The sequence below is a fragment of the Malaya genurostris genome, chromosome 1 (assembly GCF_030247185.1).
Source record: "Malaya genurostris strain Urasoe2022 chromosome 1, Malgen_1.1, whole genome shotgun sequence".
NCBI classification, from domain to species: Eukaryota; Metazoa; Arthropoda; class Insecta; order Diptera; family Culicidae; genus Malaya; species Malaya genurostris.
In genome coordinates, this window is record NC_080570.1 from 32,189,979 (window position 1) to 32,206,836 (window position 16,858).

Sequence of the window (16,858 nt, forward strand, 5' to 3'; positions counted from 1 at the left end):
TGGTGGTTCTCAGTGATGACTCCTTGCTTCGATTGCGGTATTCATTTCGGCTAATTTCAAGATTGTTCCGTTTTCCGAGTTCATTTTGTGGTGTATTTTTATTATGACTCTTACATTTATTGTTGAAAAAATGAGCTACTTTTGTAATTGCAACCAATTTCCAATGCTTGCTGAGCCGAGCTAGAAAATGAACCACTGCCGTGAACTACAATCGGGGTGTCCCTCGATGCGACGCCGTTTTTCACGGTGCCGTGAAAACTCTCATTTTTGTGTCATGACCCTTTCTCCCTCTCTCTCATATGTTTCGTACACGACCAATCGTTTATTTTGCACTACATTCTATCACTGCTTGTGCCATATGTAGGATGAAAATGTGTGTGCTGGAAAGAATAGGGTAACTACAGAGTGACTTCATCCGACAGAACCCTTCGTTCAGTTAGCAACTTTCAGGGCTCTTGTTCAGTCGTGCCGTGCCGGAAGTTACAGCATTTGTTCCGATTGCAGCATACTATATCGGAGTTAGCTAGAAATAACAGACCAAAAACTTAAAGGCAGATTACTGTTATCGTGAAAAAGCGACTTAACAACTAGATAAACACGACTTTCGTTTCGTTTTCGAATAGTAGTGAGCCGGATTGAGCGCAACATAGCCTAGCCGCCGCGGACACTTTAGTGCGTCAGCAATTAGTTAATTATCTCCGGCAGTAGGAACTAGTTCAATCTAATTGGAAGCAACGTACGTCCGAAGACGAACCAACGAAATCCGAAATCTAAATCTTACTTTGGAAAACTTGGCCTGTACTTGGAAGCATCTGAAAAGTAGGAAACAATTTCCCCCAGTGAAGGGCACGTTGAGAGGCAGTACGAGAAAGGCAAAATCGGAAGAAAATCGATAACGAACCTGAAGGCGAAAGTGGAAGAGGGCGCGCACCGAGAAGGCGGCATCCATCGACACTAGCACAGGAGGAGAGTTTTTATACCGCAAAAAGTGTTCCCCCTAAATGACTGATCAGAACCAGGTCGGTTTAGATCCGCAGGCGGGAAAAACCATCCAGAGTGTGATACCGAAGAAGCGGTGAGTTAAGTGATCCGGCAGTAGCAATGCACAAGGACTTCAAATTACTTTGTGAATGAATGAACGCCTGAAGGAGGCGGCTGGCAAACATGAACGCAGGACGGTCGGGATGAATGGTCGGGAAAATTTCGAAGGGTGTGTGCTTCTGTCAGTGAGAGCGGACCACGAAGGTCTATTTGAAGAGCAACGGGAGTACGAATCTGGGTTATTTACCATACACTCTTACACACATATGAATTCCGCGTGGTTTTTCACTCTGTTTATAATATCTCCAACCGAGCGCGTGGTGTTTCTGTTTTCGTCAGATGGAAGCAAATTTCCACAGATTGTCGGCATGCCACGAGTGGGGAAAATCGGTATTTCTCAATTCCGAACTCCTAGCTCAGATAAGTTCGGCAAAAGTTGGGTCGGGTGATTCACACTTCCTGGTCTTTTCGTTCGACACCGTACTTGCGCAACAGATAAAGCATGGGGCATTTAGTGTTGCGAAGTGTTATGTCAACATTATTGATAACGACTTATCTTACAAGAGTCTCTATTTAATCTTAGATCAACGTAAATCTATCAATGTCGTCCTATTTAGATTGGTTCATCGAAAAATTATCGTTTATCATTGGATGGTAGAAAATTGAATAGCTTTTAATTTCCTGCAAGAACATTAAACAGAAAATCTTTTTTGTTATTCTGATTACCTAATTACACCGCACACTTTATTCCAAATGCATTCGACTAAAAATCGGCCACACTAATTTTACATACATTAACCTTCCGGTTGTCGCGATCAATATGTCAAAATTTGAGTATGGATTTGAGTAAAATTTGCGCAGCTCATGAGTTCTCTCGCATTTATACATACTTCAGAATAAGTGTTGAGTTTTCAAACATTTGTGTGAAAAAAAATACAAATACAGGTCAATGCGTTTTCATTCTCGGAATATTCTTATTGAATTTAAGAATGCGAGAATACGTCATTTTTCATTGCCGTTTCTAGATCTGGTTTTTGAAACCATAAATCATCAATCATAGATGTTTTCAATAGAAATTTTGTGGTTTCAATTATGCTAAGTGAGAAGTACAACATAAGGATCAAAATCGTTCAATTTCGACTCCAAACCGGTCAAAAGGAAACGGATTTGAATCACTTTTTTGGGCTTCCGATTTAAAAGAAAGAATTACTTTGTATGTAAACATTTAAGAATAAGAATGTCTTTATTTTGAATGCAGGGGACTATCGTTTTGAGTTAAACTCACTCAAACTTTGAAAAAAATATTTTTTCTCCTACCTATGAACAGGCCCGTACCCAGGATTTCGTTTCGGGAGGGGCCCAAAGATGAAAAAATAATGTTACTGAAGACTGCTTATGTAGCTAATTTTCGGTGTGCCATTTACGGGTGTTTTTAACAGACACTTTAAACTTTTCCACTGGAACTGTTATTGTATTACATTATTGTCTGAGACCTTCTAAATAATTATATATCTGTTTTAGATTTCGGGAGGGGCCCAAATCTTAGATGATTCTTAGATTTCATTTGAATCTTAGATCGGTTCAGCCATCTACGAGAAAAATGGGTCCACAATTTTAATTTCGTTTCACATATCATCCTGTAGTTCCGGAATCAGAAGTCGGATCCAAACAAAATTCAGGAACCTTGTTTAGGAGCATACGAATTTTCGTATGAATCTGAGTTTGTTCATATGAATCTGAGTTTGTAATTTTCATATGAATCTAAGTTTGAGTCGTCTTCGAAAATAAGGTAAAAAATTGAGTGAAATTATTTGTCACATACGCATTTGCTGATCTCGACGAACTGATTCAAATTGTATATGGGTGTTATGTTCTTCCTGCATTTATTGCTGTAAGTAGTTTAAATCAATATAATTATGAAATTGTTCTGAATTCGGAAGTACTGCCATCTTTCCAATATGTCATATTCGAACGATTATGTTGCCAAAAACGAACCGTGCCAAAATCGGTCCGAGGCAAAATTTCTTTAAATAGTAGTACTTAGAAACAATTGTATGTAACAGTATAAAAAATCGTGTTTTACGTTGCTCCCAAGCCTTTCTTTGCCATACAGCGCTCAAAACTCCTACTGCTGGAATAGGGGGAAAAGTCGCTTATACAAAAATGTCGATATCTCCTTTGAAAATGGACGGATTTTAACAATCTATGGCTTGTTGGATAGCTATTACCGTGCGGAATCTAAGTATGAAAACATATTCTCTTTTCAAGGTCAATTGTGACAGATACTGCCAAAAAACAAATTTTGACATAAAATTTCGTATAACTCAAAAAGTAAACATCCGATCTCAAAACCATTAAATAACATTCTGGGTGACGGAGAGACCTTTCATTTGCGACTAGTTTGATCAAAATCGGTCCAGCCATCTCTGAGATCTCGACCTCTTAGTTGACAACACACATACAGACACACACACACGGACATTTGTTCAGTTCGTCGAGCTGAATCGATTGGTATATGACATACGGCCCTCCGGGCCTCGGAAAATTTTTCGAAAGTTTGAACGAATTCTGTACCCATTTTTTATATATATAAAAAAGGTAAAAAACAAAAATGGTTGTACCAGTTTCCAGTTTTGTTTTATTATGATTACATGGCTACTTTGATGGGAACATTGCTAATGTTGAACGGCTTGTCAATTGACATAGTCGAAAAGTGACGGAAAATGCTAGCAGCACGATTAAAAATAGTTACTCAAAAATTGAGTAAGATCCCACTCATCTACAAAAAAAAATAGAACAACTCTAATTTAGAGGAAACTCATTAATTACTCAAATTTGAGTTCTTCCACTGAAAAACGATGTTGGGGTAAAATCTACTCATTTACAATTTATTATTTCATACTAGCTGACCCGTCGAACTTCGTCTCGCCCAAAATTTATTTGTTCGAATTTATGTTTTCGGACAGCAGAATTGTCAAACGACTAAGTGGTTGACGTTTCTCTCCAATATTTTTCTGATTGCTTAACCTACTTTTTAATATGACTCTTGCAATCCGTTATTTAAATGGACAAAAACGGCAGCATTTTGTATTGAACCAGAATTTTGTATTGAAAAAATTAACATAATGTTGAGTTTCTTTTCTAGTGTTGCTCATTCGGTAGAGTAGTAATATTTATAATCTGTATTAAACTAAGTAACCAAAAGTTCGTAAAAATGAAAGATGATTTGACCTAAGTAGCATACAAAACTAATGAATAGCAATCTAAACAGTCAATGTTAAAGGAAATATTCACGCTTGAATGTTCACCCGATGCTACAGAACAAACTTTGAAGTAGCTCCTTGTTCCGCAGCGAGCAAAGTTCTGTCAGAACTTTTTCTGTACGTTCAAGTTGCCATAAGTACTGTAAAGCAGTAAGAAAATAATATTTTTCGGATACTGTGGAATTTTTGATGGGTTGGAAAGACTTCGCTTCAATTTCATATAGATTTTACCAATTTGAACATATTTCACGGAATTGAAAATATATAATTCCAGTCTCAATCCATAATGGTAATCATCCTAAACATCGGTATTTAATTACAACTGATTATGTGCGCTCAGTGTAATCTAAATTTATTTGAATGCAAAATGCTAAGAAAATTTCATTACTGTTCAACCTTATCGTTTCTACAGCACCATCTTTTTAATTTCGCAATAATTTCGATACACAATTAAGCACGTGGCTCGGAGTGACGAATAACATGAATCAAGTATGCATGCGAAAACTTCACACAAAACAACTCGTTGCGCGCCAAAAGATTCTTTCAACGATCTAGTATCCCTTTCTTCGACGGCCAAACATTTATGCAACTCGATTATGCGTCAAACACCTATCGATGATCTAGCAATCATTGGCGACTTTTTCAGTGGAAAATTCCATTGTCCATACAAAACAACTTTATGGATTTTTCCCACTTTTCCTGCAAATTTTCCGATTTTTTCGATGTACGAACCCGGTTGGGGTAAAAACTGATCAAACAAAAAAAGAATCATGTAAATCCGTCCATTCGTTCTTAAGTGATGCGAAAATGAAAGGACTCTTTCGTTAAATCTTTCCTTCCATTAATACTAGCAAGTTAATCGTTTTCGGAATCTATCGGAAAAAAGGGAGCAATCTCTAGTGCACTACTTGGCAAGTGAACAATATAGATGTTGTAATCATGTCAAGCCCTGTAATTTGGGTGATAGCATGACATAAATCCCCCCTCCCTACTAGATAGCACAAGCTGACAAAAGCAACACGTTTTTTTATTGTACGGTAGTGTTTATTCGTGCAACGTGCTCAGTGCAATTTGTCCTTCCATTTATGGAATCCGAATAGACATCGTGTAGAACATGGTATCGAATCGATAAGATATCAAAGTGCAAAGACCCTTATCGACGTGGTCGACTGGTCGAAAGACACGTTCGTCAAACAGGAACTATCAATTATTCACTTGAACTAGCTTTCAAAACGGTAAGACAACAAGAGTTGATAGTAGCAACCGAGGCCTGCTTTGTTGATTTCACTCACGATACATCCTACCCGGCATTATCGGTTAATCGGTGAAAATTTAAGACGCAGACAAACAGTGGAAACATTCTTCGTCGATTGAATTGATGGTACACAATTTCAAGTTGGTTGAATTTTTTCGTCTGTGCTCTATGAACGCGCCATGTCATGATTCTCACCAGATGTTAGTGCAGCTTTGAACTAATTTTTTTCGTGATCGTTTATTTTTTCAGCCAACAACTGCTCAAATGGAATGGTTGGGGCTACAAAGATTCCCGCTTCAAGTACACAAACGGCACGCTGATTTTCACCGGTAATCGGTAAGCTACTGTTGTCAAGTGTTCTCAATCATCTAAAACTAACACCTGTTTTTGCAGTTACCCAATCGGAGGTTCGCTCTCGCTGCCGTACTTTAAAGAATACGTCGAAAAGTATCTCGGAGTGGACCTGACGAATCGACACGAAGGTAAACCACTACCAGTGCACTTTCCGGATCCGGCACCGTGTCCGCAGTTCACAGCCACACTCCGCCAGCATGGTATCGAATTCAGTCAGGCCGGGGAAGATCGGCTCATTCGGTGCCATGGGCAAACGCTGCATGACATTCATACCCTTCGTACGGGACAGTTCAAACGAATTCCGGATGTGGTTGTGTTTCCCACCAGCCACGCACAGGTGTTACAGATTGTCGGGGCGGCCAACGAGTGCAACGTCGTGGTGATACCGTACGGGGGTGGAACTTCCGTGTCCGGAGCATCGACGTGTCCGGAGAATGAAAACAGACCGATCGCCTTACTCGATACCAGTCAGATGAACAAAATGCTGTGGATCGACAAGGAGAACTTGATCGCCTGTTTCGAGGCCGGCATTGTCGGACAGGATCTGGAGCGAGAGGTTCGAAAGTTGGGTTTTACCGTTGGACACGAACCAGATAGCTACGAGTTTTCTACTCTGGGAGGTTGGGTGGCAACCAGAGCGTCCGGTATGAAAAAGAACCTATACGGAAACATCGAAGACATTGTCGTCAAAGTTAAAATGGTAACTGTCAGAGGGGTACTGGACAAGGACGTCACCACGCCACGGGTATCGTGTGGTCCCGATTTCAATCACATTGTTCTAGGATCGGAAGGAACGCTCGGGGTGGTGACCGAAGTCGTCATAAAACTGCGACCATTACCCGAGGTGAAAAAATACGGTTCACTGGTGTTTCCCGATTTTGGTTCCGGGATAAAATTCCTCCGGGAGGTAGCCAAACAACGCCTACAACCTGCCAGTATTCGACTGATCGATAATGAGCAATTCGTGTTTGGTCAAGCGCTCAAACCGGCTGGTGGAACGTTGTCCAATTTTACCAGCTACCTGCAGAAAGCCTACATCACCAAAGTCAAGGGGCTAAGTTTAGACAAGATCGCCATCACCACTCTAGTGTTCGAGGGAAATGCTCAAGACATCAAGCTGCATGAACGGAAAATTCTAACGATCGCCAGTTGCTACGGTGGCTTCTCAGCCGGCAGCACCAACGGAGAGAAGGGTTACATCCTAACCTTTGTAATCGCTTACATCAGGGTAAGAATGCGCAGCTGAATTAATCGTTACGACTAATCTGCACCCTTTGTTTAGTAAGAGTAACTATTTACTCTTACGACCTATTGACCATTCACGGAGCATTCGGAATAATATTTACATAGATATTGTTGGCGAAGATGCTTGCAAAGTGTTACGTAAATATTTACCGACCACCCTAGCGGTCACACACTAGTAGCAAGATGAGAGAAAACGGTTGACTTCATGCCATGTAGTAATAATGCTAATTTAGTCATTGTCCATTTTTAGGACTTAGCTCTGGAGTACAACGTGGTTGCGGAATCCTTCGAGACATCCGTTCCGTGGAATCGATGCGAAACACTTTGTAGCAATGTGAAAAATCGGATTGGAAAGGTAAGGAAAGGTTGTGGCATAACACATTTTTCATCTCCTCTGGACTCGATTTCGATGGAAATACCACACTATATTTTAAGTTGAAATATTTGCTCAGACGACTGCAGATGGTGGCCTAGCTGATATAGAATTCTCATGGAATGTATTGTATTGCATAAAATTCAGATAAATTACCTTCTTTGTTTCACGGAAAATAGGGTAACAGAGGTATTTTGGCCCACTTTAGGATTGATTTTATTTTGGCCCACTTTGAATAAATATCCACCAAATGTTGTAATATCTTTGAAAAATCCTTCCGCAATGGATAATTTAATGTGATTAGCTTCAAATTTATGCAACATCAGTTACTTAACATCAATAAAATCCGATAAAAACGATAAAGTTTGTTAGGTGGGCCAAAATATATGAAGTGGCCAAAATACCTCTGTTACCCTAACATTTGTCTTGATAGTCACGATTGGAGTATGTGGCCAGCTAGAACCAGAACCGGTTTCTATGCCAGATCATTTTGTTGGTTTGTTCACATTACAATTCGACAAAGAAAAAAAAAACACTAGGTTCAGTAGGAAATCGAAAATTCTAGAATTCCAATCAAAACTTGACTGAACCCAAATTGTGATATAAATATTTAGATTCTCAATCGTTCAAGTTGTCGGAAGTATATACCGAACATGACGGACTCACCTTACTTTTTGCATTTTAAACCGCAAGGTTATAGAGATCGGATAAAAATTGGTTTCTTGATCTAATTTCTGAGTTCAGCAGAGTCACAGATCGTTGCCGGTGAAGAGGTCTTGCACTCTTTTGGTCTGAGTGATTTTAGAAAGGCATTTAAGGAGTGTGTCGAAAATAAGCTATCCACAAATTTTTCTTTCAAATTATGACAAAAAACGATATTTTATTCATACTAAAAATGGATCCTTTATTGTACGAGGTTAAACTTGAGCATAATGAAATCCGGATGAAATTTAAGTTATTCCTTCATGAATTTTCGAACTTTTGATCGAACACTTCTCATCAAGCTCCGGACAAGTGTTGCATCGCATTTTTTGGACGCTTGAGCCCAAATTTTTTTAACTTCTGCATGTTTCCAGCTGCCTTACCAGTCTTCTTGAAGACCCTTTTCACGATTGCCCAGTAACGTTCGATGGGTAGAAGCTGAGGGCAATTTGGTGGATTGATATTTTCTCAGCAAAATTTATACCCTTTTCCGCAAACCAATTGACAGTGGTTTTAGCATAGTGAGCCGACGCTAAATCCGGCCAAAACAGTGGAGGTGTACTATGCCTCTTATATAAAGGCAGCAATCTCTTCTGGAGACACTAGGATCGATAGATTTCTGCATTTATAGTTCCGGTAGTGTGAAAAATGGTTGACTTCAAACCGCAGGAACATATTGCTTGCCATACCAGTACCAGTTTCGACCGAATTTCTCCACTTGAATCTACCTGTCCGCATCGCTCACATCCTCCCCAACGACGACTGAAGTAAAGTATTGTGGACCTGGAAGGGTTTTTGAGTCCTCCTTTACATAAGTCTCATCGTCCATCAAACTGCAACAGACGCGAATGCAATTTCCGGACCCTTGTTGCTGCTCGCTTCTTTCTACATTTAGTGTCGAGATTTTCTGCTTCTTGTAGGTCTTCAGGTGATTTCGCCTCTTGATACGCTGGATCATTCCGACACTCGTTCCTGCTTTTTTGGCCAAATCACGTATTGACAATGATTTGTTCTTCATGATTAGAAATGCCATTTTCTGGTACAGTTTCGAGTTGGAAGAACCGTTCCCCAAACTTAATAATGATGGTTTTAACACTGGCATGATGAATTCCAAACCGCTTCGCCAATTTTCGCATAGTAATACCCTTCTCACTTAGCCATGTGTCCAGAACTTTAATTTCCACTTCCTTTTCAATACGCGACATTTTGAAAACGCAGAATTTGAACCGCACAAACAAATAAACAAATGAAAGCTGACAGCCAAACGCACAGCCTGCTGTGATCTGAGCATAAAAATCCATCAAAAATACATTCGTACAATACAAATGCATGTGGATAGCTTATTTTCGATACACTACTTAAAATCCTTGGAAAACAATTATTTTTGATAAATGGTTTGACAGCAATTAGGGTGGAAACGGAACAAGGAAAGCTTCTGAATTGGAAAGATGAAAAACAATTTTTGAATGAGTAACATAAATTTCTAATTGTTTATTAAAGACTGGCCCAGAAAGTATGGACGCACACTGATTTCGCTGTAAATAATTCACAAGTGTTAGATATTCAAATTTTATTCGATATACTGATAATATTACACTACAACAACAGAATATTATTTTCAACATTTGCTACTTAGCCATTGTAGACTGTTTCCTAAGATGTGCCTTCGTTAATGCCCAAAATTCCTTAATTGGTCGAAGTTGTGGGCAATTTGGTAAATTCATGTCTTTTCGGACGAAAGTGACATTTTTGGTAGTATACCATTCTACCGTTGATTTCGAGTAGTGGCAAGAAGCAAGATCTGGCCAGAAGACAACAGGATCCTTGTGGTTTCGAATCATGGGTAGAAGTCGTTTTTGTAAACATTCCTTGATGTATATTTCGCTGTTCAATGAAGCAGTGGTGATGAAGGGTTTCGAAATCGTACCGCAGCTATAAATTGCTTGCCAGACCATAGCTTTCTTACCAAATTTTTCGACTTCCATCGATGTCTCGGACTGGTTTAACACATGCCCTTCTCGCACCGTATAATATTGTTATATTGTAATTAATCTTTTGCTCGAACGCCTTCAGTATACGTTTATCCAACTGAGGGTTAGCAGGACCTTTTTTTCGATACGTTTTCGGTTTATCCTCAAATGTGTTGAAAGATAGGAGGTTGCTATCTTTCTCAGTTACAGTCCGCGTTCTGTGCACCATTTGTACACAATTTTTCGACGTTGTTCTGCTGAAAGTCCACGCATTTCGATACAAACTAATGAAAACGTATAAACAACTGCACAAGTGGTTAGGGAAGAGTGTAAACAACAGGACGCAGCTATAAAAATTGGCAGATTCTGAACCATTGCGAAATGGCAGCGGTTTTTGATTGCATCGATACTTGCTGGGACAATCTTTACTAGTCTTTAACATATGTGTGGTAACTAAAAAATTAATTTTTCCGGTGAATGTGCATCTTTTTCACGGTTTACTATTGTAAAGAATGTTTTATGGGAAAATGAGCAATTTAACTCATTAATTACACATATTACTCTTCTACGAGTTTCTCATTGTTGAAAATTGAATAGTTGCCAATTAAACTACCCTTCACATGAAAACCCACGAAGAGAAAGTCTAATTGTCTAGAAGAACCAAACATGCTTCACTTTACTTGGCCACCACAGCATTCAATTATAGTCCTATATCCATGGAAACACAAAGAAAAAGAGACAAAAACAAAATCTTAAAACAATGGCTGGGGTACAAGACAGTACAGCGAGGATAGACTTGTGACGCGGTTTGTGTTTGTTTTCTGTTGACTGTGTTTCCATAGATATAGGACTACAATTGAATGCACAGCAAGTAAAGCGAAGCATGCTTGGTTCTTCTAGTCAATTAGGTTTTCTCTTCATGTGTTTACAAATGCAATGTAGTTTAATTGGCAAAGCAATTTCCCCGGTTAGGAGCTAGCTACGGGTTCGAGTCCCGTCTCTGCGGCAACATTTTCGCGATTTTCTTTTCAAAGTTACATTTATATGTCATTTTTCCTACCTGTTTTCACCGTTAGATACTGATCAAATTAAGAGATCTCTTTCTTCATTTCCCTGATTAAAGGGTCTAAATACATTCAGTAGAAAACATCTCGGTCGAAAGGAAGTATAAAAAATAATCGTAAATGAAATTTTTTGTGTAAATTTTTCTCTTACTGTTCGTAGAAAAAGTTTGACAAAGTTTGCAGTGTTAATTACATAATTACTATATAGAATCTGCAAAAATCTGCCGAGAGGAGAGAGCAACTGATGGCAAATAAGTGCAGAAACCGCACCGAGCAGTGCGGGTGGCAGAATGTGATATATTCAATTAAAACACGCGATCTCTTCGTATGTCACTTTATTCCGCTAATCTCGATCTTCTTCGTATGTCACTTTACCTGGCTAAAATCGATCTTCTTCGTATGTCACTAATTCGCGACCGACTTCGACCTACTACTAACTACTGTCAACAGGATGGCACCCGTGACTTTTGGCTTACTAATTAAAACTCGACTGCTTACTAATTAAAACTCGACTGCCTCCTAATTCCTTGTAAGAAGGCTTTTTATAAATCCTCTATTACTTGTTCTTCGGGTGAAGCCCGAAAGTTTTAGTACATTGCGGATGCAGAAGTTCATCCGACTTTCTTCCGAAGTCTTCTCTTGCGAGCTTTCGTTCGGTTGTTTTCACTAACTTTTCGGCCTAAACCCGAGACCATCGTGACCGTTACCGCGGTTGTCCGTGAAATTTCTTTGCTTCGGTGGTCCCTGAAATTTCTTTGCTTACGCAGGGCACCTCAGTGTCGCGCAAACAAAAACATCTCAGCAACCCCGAGCGCATTCCAAGAGCGTGTAAACAAAAACTGCTGCGCCAATGCAAACTAGCAATGCGGCAAATTCGCTAAGGGCGCTGCAAAGGCACATGAGTGTAATGAATGTGCAGAATGCATAAAGTTTGTACCTGTATAAAAAACTTTTGGTGTGTTCTGGTTTTCAATTATTTAACCCAGCGAAATTTGTTGGCCGGAATTTGATTGTTGAACCAATTCATCACGTTCCTCTATCATCATATGATAAAACAGGAAAACCTTTCTGTAATATTACTTGTTTTGGTGAAAAGACTCGACTTCCTCAAAAATCTGTATAAAGTCAGTCTTTTTCGCAAAATCCCTTTAAAATTCAGTGTCTTTTACTAATATACTTGAAAATCAGCAGAATACTGAAAAATCCTTATATCTGGTAACCCTGGTTCACATGCAGATCCGATTTGGCTGATAAAACATGTGCAAATGGTCGAATAAACAAATTTGCCAAATAATCTCTAATTCCTACCATACAAACTAAGAATTTCCCTGATTTGAAAGCTGCACCCTGTCTCAGTTTTTCGAATACGGTATTTCATTTTACTATTTCTCCATAAATACCAAGGAAAGTCGCTGAAACAGTAATGATCGAATGTTTTAGCCAATTTTAACATGTTTTTGTTTGTTCGTATTCGATTCATGAAAAAAAAAATATAAAATAGTATGCAAGTTTTTCAAATCTTTAAACAAAATCTGAAAATCATTATAATTGTTTAGTTCATAGCTCGCCACTTGAGCAGCGCAGCGATCGCAGAAGAGTTGACTGGATTCTTCAATCAATTTTGGGGCGAAAGAATTTGACATTTCTCTCACCTACATCGAAAATCAAGACTTTTTTACATTACAGACTATTGATGAAATACATAAAGCGAGTAATTATAACATGCATAGATAATAAAAATGAAAACAATAAGACCGCATATAAAAACCTGTTAATGGAATTGATTTCTGCCTGGTTCATATAAAAATCTTAGTTGCTTTTTCCTCAGTGTAAGACATTCGTTACGGGACTGATGTCCGAGTGTGCCATGCTCGCAAAAAAGTGTATCGCTCATCATTTGTTTCGCTCATTTTACATATGAAAGCTGGATATCTCGATCTTTGATGAAGTGCAGCAGGCGGAGACATTCTTATATTTATTTTAGTCTGAACGGTTTGCTGAATTTGTCACGCGAACAGATCGCATGCCACACCAAGTACTTCTTGACAAATTGGTCGGCCTTGGCAATTTTTTTCCGGAACTTCTCCTGAACAGCCACAGGAGATCTGATTGGTGTCCGCATTAATGTATGTCACGTTGTCCATTTCAACTGCACAAAACACTGTGTGCCCATTGCAAGGACCGAGCTCAATGCCCAACAAAATATGAGAAAAAAATGGCAAAATGGATAAAAAATTCCGATTCTTCCAGAGAACGTTTTTATTCGGTTTTTGCACATGTTCCTGTGTTAGCTGTGCGATGCAATTCTCTAAAATAGGTTCTGTGTTTGGCTCTGCATAAAACGGCTTTTTATCCGTCTTATTTGTCATTATTTTTTTTAGTCCAGTTCTTGTTTGTCATTATTTTTTTTAGTCCAGTTTCATGTTTCGACTTTTACGCTGCAAAACCTAAATCCACTCAGCGTTTTTATTCGGTGTTTTTATTCAAAAATACTGAAACAAACTTTCCGAAATAAGATATACTTGCACTAAAATTTATCGATCGATTATCTGACAACTTGTGAATCTATTTTAAAGTTGTTAAAAAGGATTTTTTCCTAATTGAGCAATTGGAACCACAAATTGTTGATTTTTTTCTCGGAAAAAACTATTTTTTTCGCTCGATGTGAGGCCATTTGGCTACGATTTTTATCGTTCGAATAATTCACGCTAATACTTGCTGTCGGTGGTTTTTCCTTTTTAGGGTAAGTTTATCTAAACCAGGTTGGCAGTTCAATGCATAGGACGCTGGTCCTACAAGCCAGTTGTCGTATGTTCGAGCCCCGACCTGGAAGGATTCTTAGTGTCAGTACGATCCATAGTACTAGCCATGCAATGATTCTGAACACTAAGAATCGGCTGCGAAGTCTGTTGAAACAGAAAGGCCAAATTCCACAAAAGGAATGTAATGCCAAGACTTTGCTTTTTTATCAAAACCATACCATGACAATACCAGAAAACCGATGTCATGACGCTTCCGACCCATGGAGTCTTCCTAAGCCGCTTCGGAGCACTCGTGACGATTTTAGTTCATTGTCGGGTAATCATTCTGTTCTAGGGCGTATAATAATGGATCTAGGTCTCAACTAGCGTTACTAACCGACACCCAACATCCAAATCTGTATCAACATAGCCAAACACGCTTCCGAAATGCGCTTGCGTTCGCCTGAACAAGCATGTTTTGACACCCAAACTGTGACAAACTATTTTCATTCTCGAACTATGACATGTGTGCTCAGAACTAATCCTTGTGTCATCTGTTAGCTCGCACACTTTCACTTTCCGGTCAACTAGCTCTATTTCCAGTTATTTTTGACACTATATAATGAAACCGACTCGTTGGGTCTTTCGCTGTGGGCTTGATCGGCAGAGGAATTTCACCAAACTCACGAAACCCATATTTCACGGTGTAATCTGAAGCAGCATTTTCTACGTTTTTTACCGTTTTACCTTCTAAGAACATGATTTTTGAGAAAACGAAAATCTTGTTTTTTTTTAAATAAAAGTTTATACCTATAAAACAAGAATGAGTAAATAGTATATAAAAGAACAGTCAATAAAAATGTCTGATTTCGGGAGTGGTCATCCTTGAAACTGTTTTGGGTTCGCACTTAGCAACGGGGGTTTGAGCCAACGTGATATAAAAACCAGGTTCGAAACTGACTCGATTTTCAGTTCAACAACGTTGAAACTAGGTTCGAAACTGGCTTCAAACAAACGGTTTGACAGCAGCCAGGGTGGAAACTTGGTTCGGATTGGCATCAAGCGAAAACGACATAAATCTATCCTCAACTGTCTTATATTTGATTAGTTCTACTAACTAGCTCCCATATAATTTGTCGAGTAATGCGAAAGAGATTATAAAACTGCACTGACCATCTACAAACCATTGCAGGAATGCGCCAAACATAACATCAAACACTACCTCATCTCGTGCCGGGTTACGCAGTCGTACGATGCCGGAGCGTGCGTATATTTCTATTTCGGCTTCAACCACAGCGGATTCTCGGACCCGGTGCACATCTACGAAACCATTGAGACGCACGCACGGAACGAGATTCTTGCCTCCGGTGGTTCCATCTCCCACCATCACGGCGTGGGGAAGATCCGTGCCCGGTGGTACCCGCAGAGCGTATCCCAGATCGGGGTCAACCTGTACCGGGCAACCAAACAGCAGCTGGATCCGAAGAACATATTCGCCGTGGGGAACCTTCTGCCCGTGGTCGGAGACGACGACGCCGGTCAGAATCTTATCTCCAAGCTGTAGATTTGCCTTACGATATTGCCATTTTGCCCCACGGTGGGACGGATTTCTGTTAAGACTTTTGTTTTTTTTTCGTTTACATTTCGATGTGACTAGCAATGACATTCCATTTACGTAGCAAATTTTCGTTAACGAGTGGCTTATAGTACAGTATGTTGAAATAAATGATTTTCGCCTTGTCTGATTGTTAATGTTTCGGGATGTGAAAGAAAGAAAAGTCCCACGATGACAAAACGATTCACTGTCAATTTTACTGTTGTATGATCCACATTCCAACACAGTTAACAGACGCCACAGTGAAGTCGTCAATGTGTGTAAGAAATTTAACTAACGTTCTGAAAAGTCATTACTTTGAGGCAATTAGCCAAGAGCGGTGCTACTGACGGTCTAAAAAACGCTGATGGGCACTTGCATTTGAACTTACACACGATAATGCTTAAGCAAAGCTCATTTCAATAGTTTACATAGTATTTCAAAGAAGCTGCGTTCGGTCAATAAGAATTTTGCTAAGATGAAAATCTTCTGACAATGTAGAGCATTCATCAATAAAGTGGAAATAGTAGAGGTGATCATATTAATGATGGTTTCTTGTTGAGAACTATAGAATTAGAGGTGCACAACATTGATTCTCCGAAATTGAACACTATATGCCCTCTAATGATTGTATTGATTGTATGATCATAGTATTGGAAATTGATTCAAACTCAAACTGAACATCTCAACGGCATGATGGCTACCATTGCCGGCCGTCCCCATCTTCATCGTTCACAGAGAAGGGTTAAAGATAAGGAAAAGAGGAAATGTTGGTTGGGGAACGTGCCACTTGATCCCTGATTCCGTAGGTATCGCGAAGTTGATGATTTGGATTGGTATGAGGTCTAGGATTCGCTGTAAGTTGGAAGTTGGTTTTCGCCATATAGTGCAAAAAATAAAATGAACATTAGAAACACACCGACAACACCAATCCTATCAAACCGGGAGTCCAATCTCCGTAATCACCAACTTGACACATCAACTATCGGTAACTGTAAAAGGATTAAAAAATTCACCTTTCCTCAACATAGAATCAACACATAATTACAATCATACACGGGCAAAATTCCGGCAAATGATTTGGGGAAAATAGTATATTTTCATGATATGATAATACACCATGGTTAAAAGATCTCGGATCATGATCCATTTGGATTGATTTCGTTGAAATTTAAGCGTAACGCACTTGACGTTGTTGGGTATAACTTCAGGCGTGTTTCTGCTACGATGGTAATCTTTGCAGCATAAATTCAGAC

The 16,858-nt window shown here is 39.3% G+C and overlaps 1 protein-coding gene across 2 annotated transcripts; it reads left to right on the plus strand.

The window, feature by feature from the left end:
- The first annotated feature begins 391 nt into the window (after positions 1–391).
- On the plus strand, positions 392–15,753 carry LOC131436040 (alkyldihydroxyacetonephosphate synthase). 2 transcript variants are annotated; one of them, XM_058604476.1, is made up of 5 exons: positions 392–1,075; positions 5,809–5,895; positions 5,953–7,141; positions 7,409–7,513; positions 15,201–15,753. In XM_058604476.1, exons 1-5 carry the CDS (start codon positions 1,002–1,004, stop codon positions 15,570–15,572), a joined length of 1,827 nt encoding a protein of 608 aa, XP_058460459.1. In that variant the 5' UTR covers positions 392–1,001; the 3' UTR covers positions 15,573–15,753. The 2 variants fall into 2 exon arrangements, with proteins under 2 accessions (XP_058460459.1, XP_058460469.1); XM_058604486.1 differs by lacking the exon at positions 392–1,075 and adding an exon at positions 5,586–5,699.
- The last annotated feature ends 1,105 nt before the right edge of the window (positions 15,754–16,858 follow it).